Source organism: Arachis hypogaea, chromosome 18, assembly GCF_003086295.3.
Source record: "Arachis hypogaea cultivar Tifrunner chromosome 18, arahy.Tifrunner.gnm2.J5K5, whole genome shotgun sequence".
NCBI classification, from domain to species: Eukaryota; Viridiplantae; Streptophyta; class Magnoliopsida; order Fabales; family Fabaceae; genus Arachis; species Arachis hypogaea.
In genome coordinates, this window is record NC_092053.1 from 17,528,366 (window position 1) to 17,533,532 (window position 5,167).

Sequence of the window (5,167 nt, forward strand, 5' to 3'; positions counted from 1 at the left end):
CCTTATTTATATATATAAAGGATTCTGTTATACTTGCTGTATTTGTTACTATAGAATACAAATATCTTTCTTCTCCATAGAAAGCACAAACAAGATCTGTCATTGTTATCTTCTTAATTAATTTTTTAGCTGTTATTACTGGTATTGGTTACAATGAGGTTGAGGAAAAGTACTTCTATTTATTTATTTTTTTGCCCCCTTCTTACTTCGGGATTTTATGCGGTGGACAACTAATAACCATATAGACTGGTTTTTCAGATGTGGCTGAACATACTAAGTGAAATAAGTCTTGGTTGGTGTTGTCATCTTCTTTTGTCTTGTTTAAAAATGGTATTTGTAAATTGCTTTCTTAGCTTCTAAGGTGAGTATATGTTATGTAATGTCATGTCACATCTTTTTTTTTTCACTTTTGTTCCAGAAAGGTTTCAAGGCAAGAATACTTGAAGAAAATGAAGGAGAAGAAGTTAGAAGAATTGAGGTATTTGTTTTCCGGTTTGTTTGTTAGATCTATTTTCTATCAATAGACTAATATTAGCATGGTTATTTTATTCTGCTGTTCTTTGAGTTATAATGTTTATTTTTTCTTTAATTTCTATTTGATTTTAATAATTTTCATGTTACTTGCAGAGATAATATAGAAGATGAACAATATTTATTTGAGGGTGTGAAGCTTACCAAAGCAAAATATCGTGAGCTTAGGTAATGTTTCTATTTGCCGCTCAATGAAAGAGAGAAAAATAATATTATTACCTTTTTTGCCTTTTGTCTTTTATTATTTACTTCTATCTGTACTCTTTACAAAAGCTTACATTGGTCTTTAATATGCGACCTCACCTGTTTGGCATTAGCTCATGATCTGTATAGAGGAAAAAGCTATACATTTTATAAGTAACACTTGTTTTTGTTTTGCTTTTGTCTAGAGGAATTATTACACTCTATTTGGTATTATCTCTTGGAGTATGAAATTCTTGTTTTATATGTTTGTGCCTCAAGAAATACCGCACTATACTATGTCCTATGGTTTGCTATAGCGTAATGTATCATCCATCTCTAGAACCATACTATTAGCTACTAATTATATGCTTGAAACAAACTCTTCATGTTACTATTTCATTAGAAAGCATGTTTGACCTGTTTGTTTAGGGAGTCTGTGTATATTGCATTTAGATATGGTAGCTAGAGATCTTTATCAATATGGGGATTGTTCAGTGTATAGAGAGTCCCTAAACTGCAACCACAAATCTCACAAGTAATTCTTTTATTCTTATTTAGGAAATTTATTTATTTATTTATTTATTTTTTATTTTCTCTTCCAGATACAAGAAAGAAATATATGAACTTGTAAAGAAGGGGTCAGAGGAGACTGACAATGTCAATGAGGTAATCAATAACTTTTCCATGTGTGTCATCTCCAGGTCTATTTATTCATTCACAGTTGATTAGTGTTGAAATTTAGTAACTTATTAAAGAGTTAAACTGCTTCCTGCCATTTTTTTAACTTTTTTTCCCCACAATATGAGGCAAACCTAATGGAAATTATTAGAGGGACATATGCTATCTATTTGTTTTTTTTCTTTTGGCATCTGGGCATGCGATGTTAGATATTGTGAGGTGATCTGTAATTCTGTATACTAAACTGTCCTATTCTCTTGGAGTTGCAATATTGGATGCCAGAAGCTTATGATCAGGAAGGTGGTGTTAATCACGAGAAGAGATTTTCTGTGGCTATACAACGTTACAGATATTTCTCTGTTTCTACATGATTTCTGATAAACTACCATAAATTAGAAAAAGCAAAAGAAAGTGGGACCACAAGCACACATACACTGTTGCCATTTTCACTAGAAATTAGTTATCATGTATTTCCTCTGATTTGAATATAATTAAATGGGTTTGAATTCCAAATTTTTTTTTAATGAAGTAAGTTTTATTTATTTTTGGGTAAAGTATACTTTTTGTCCCTGAAGTTTACTAAAAGTTTTAAAATTACTCCTAAGTTTCAATTTGTTTCAATTTTATCCCAAAAATTTTCGATTTGGATCAATTTTATCCTTTAAGTTGACGCCATTTAAATTAGTAACAGACGTTAGTGATATAGCAAAGTATAGTGTGTGATGTGGCAAGAAACGTGAAACTCCCAAAAGACCCATGGCTGAGTAACCCAAGTATACCAATTGGCTTTCTTTTTCAAACATAACCTGTTTGTCTTCCTTTTGGCACGAAGGAACATAGCCAGAGAAACAGAGTCACACGAGGAAGCTTGGTGGGTGGTCAGACGTCGCACTGTTGTCTTCAGTCCGCCGCGACGACGTGCAGGACGGCTCATGTTGCGACTCCATCGAGACTGAGGGAGGAGTCTGGGATAACATTCAGTCATCAATGACTCAGTCTGGGTAGCGCCATTCTGATCAAGGTTTCTGACGAGGTAGGCCACCATTCTGATCAATTTTGCTACTGCATGTTTGAACGGTTAAGATTTAGGGTTTTTTTTATCACTCTTAATTGCTGTTAGGGTTCTATTGTGTTCTGTTTTTGTAAAAAATATAACTTTTACGTGGTCTATATTTTTGAATGATTAGTTACTCTATTCTTTGGTCTGAAAATGTTTTTATAACGGCATGATGGATATTTCAGTGTTAGAGTTCATCACAGGGGTAGGTTTTGTAGTGATAAGGATAAAACTAAGTATATTGATGGTGAGGTGACAACGGTTGACTGGTGTGATAGAGATAGATGGAGTGTTATAGAGGCTTATGATGTGGTTGGATCTTAAGAAAAGGATGTGGAGAGCTGCAAAATGTACATATCTAGAAGCATGGGAAAAAGAGTTGATGAAAATCCGAGCCATTAGTGAGGGTGCCTATCGACACTTGATAGGAATTCGTCCAAAATATTGGACTAAATCAAGGTTTTAATTCTATCCTAAATGTGACGCTCTTGTCAATAATATGTGTGAAAGCTTCAACTCTGCAATTGTTGAATCAAGGGAAAAACCAATATTGACAATGCTATAAGATATTAGAGTTTATTTGATGAAGAGATGAGCTGAAAATAGGGTACTTATTGAGAAGTATAAGGATGATATTCTTCCTAGGATTAAGCTTAAGTTACAAAAGGAAATAGATGCTTCTAGGTGGTGGTTTCTGGTTGCTGCCGGAATTTCAAAATTTAAAGTCATAAGAGGCAGGGACAAATTTGTAGCAGATCTTCTGAAGAAAGAATGTACTTGTAGAAAGTTTCAAATGACAGGTTTACCTTGTCCACATGCAGTTAGTGCAATTAATTGTGCTAAAGATGATATTCGAAAATATGTTGCAAGCTGTTACACTAAAGCTGCTTATGTGGCTTGTTATACCCCATGATTAACCCTTGTAATGAACATACAATGTGGGAGAGAACTACTCATCCAGATGTGATGCCTCCACCACACAGAGTGCCAATTGGGAGGCCTAAGAAGAAAAGAGCAAGAGGGGCGGGTGAAGAACCACAGGGCCCAAGCACATCTAGGCTGGGGTTACAACAAAAATGTTCTCGTTGTTTAAAATTGGGTCACAACAAGCGAGACTGCCCTCTTAAAAAGCCAAGTGTGAGTACTTGTCTATTAGATATGGTTCCATACATAACACTGTTTTTTATGTTATTTACCTCTTTATAATTGTAACTTGTTGCTGTTTTTTGTTCATGTCCATCATAGGAAACAACTGCTGCCACATCCTCAGCATTGCCAGCCCAAAACAATAATGCTGGAACTGCTACAACATCACCAGTCCAGCACAGCACTGCTAGGAAAGCTGGATCTACTGGCTCAGTGCATAAGAGGACCAGGTTGGCCAATGTTGCAGCAAGGCCTAATACCCAACCAAATGCATACAAAAAATTTCAGCCGCCAAGACCAACTAGAATCCTTAGGAGCAACTCCACTTTAACTGCACAGGGACAACCCTCATCACAAGGGAGTCAGACTCAGAGTGCTCTCACAGGGTCTTAGTTGTGTCACATTTTGTGTTTGTTGTTGCTTTTGAAAGATTGAACAATGTTGGCATTTTGTATTATGACTTATGACCTATGACTCCAACTCTTTCTTTGTTGCTGAATTATTTTTGCTTATGACTTATGTAATTAAGTTTTTACTTTGGTTATGACTTATGTTAATTAGAGATTATGTTGATTAACAACTTACGTTATTTTGATAATGACTGATATGATGGATTCATTCATGCAAATTTATTTTAGTGCACTACTGAAATTATTTCTCATTACTTGAGTTTGTCTTTGACACAACAGGTTCTTAATGCCAATTTTAGTGCCAAACTATTTTAATCCTTTCAGGGATATTTTTGAAACATAAATTAAACTTCAAGGACAACTACATTAACAAGTTTTCGAGTTGAGTACAATTTTGTAACTGATTACAAACAGCCGCCCTATTCTTACTTCTGCTAATTTCAGCTGTCCCAAACGCATTAATACCCTAATCTCAAATGGGTTCCATTCTTCACCCATAAATAAACCATTAGAATCACCATAAACCAACCCAACACACCAAAAATAACAGCCACCAATAATTTGCATTTAGCATAAACTAATTTAGCCTTCAAGGTGAAAATCTTCATCTTCAACCTTGTAACCTCAGCCTCTTCTGTCTCTACAACTCCATCTGCCCAGGAAAAATATGTGCACTCCTTCCCAATCTGCAACATAAACAAAAAAAAAAAGGAACTTGAAGAAACTCATGAAGACATCAAAATAAAAAAGCACTCAAACTTGCATCAAAGTATACACAGCCCCAAAATCTCCGGCCGGAATTTTCTGGTGTCTTCGACCATCTCAGTACAGGGGATTCACCACAGTTGCATGTCAGCGTTCGTCGTCGCCGACTACTTTTTTGTGATGATACAGAGCCTTGGGAAGCCATTCTTTAGGGTTTCTTATTCTTGCAGAGAGTGAAGAAGATGAAGATGCAAACGTAAATGAAGAAGTTAATTTTAAGGTTTGAGGTTGAGATTTTTAGCCATATCATTTTTGTAATATAAATTTTTAAATAAAAATTAAAAATTATTTAAAAAACGTTTTAGAAATGACTCACACACATAGGTGCCACATAGAACTCCTTTATTGCCACGTCACTAACGTCTGTTAGTGATTTCAATGCTGTTAACGTTCAGGG

At 35.1% G+C, this 5,167-nt stretch overlaps 1 protein-coding gene across 1 annotated transcript; it reads left to right on the forward strand.

Annotated features, from left to right (window-relative positions):
- The first annotated feature begins 209 nt into the window (after positions 1 to 209).
- LOC112771970 (probable pre-mRNA-splicing factor ATP-dependent RNA helicase DEAH6) lies at positions 210 to 4,198 on the forward strand. Its single transcript, XM_025816836.2, has 6 exons — positions 210 to 330; positions 419 to 478; positions 628 to 699; positions 1,317 to 1,380; positions 2,225 to 3,586; positions 3,695 to 4,198. The coding sequence occupies exons 2-5, from the start codon at positions 450 to 452 to the stop codon at positions 2,381 to 2,383; spliced, it is 324 nt and encodes a 107-aa protein (XP_025672621.2). The 5' UTR covers positions 210 to 330; positions 419 to 449; the 3' UTR covers positions 2,384 to 3,586; positions 3,695 to 4,198.
- Positions 4,199 to 5,167: the final 969 nt, after the last annotated feature.

Excerpts from the sequence above, each read along its gene's own strand:
- LOC112771970 (XM_025816836.2), top strand. The coding sequence starts at position 450 with ATGAAGGAGAAGAAGTTAGAAGAATTGAG. Across the intron at positions 479-627 it reads AAGAAGTTAGAAGAATTGAG|AGATAATATAGAAGATGAAC; the intron begins GTATTTGTTTTC and ends TGTTACTTGCAG. Across the intron at positions 1,381-2,224 it reads AGACTGACAATGTCAATGAG|GAACATAGCCAGAGAAACAG; the intron begins GTAATCAATAAC and ends TTTGGCACGAAG.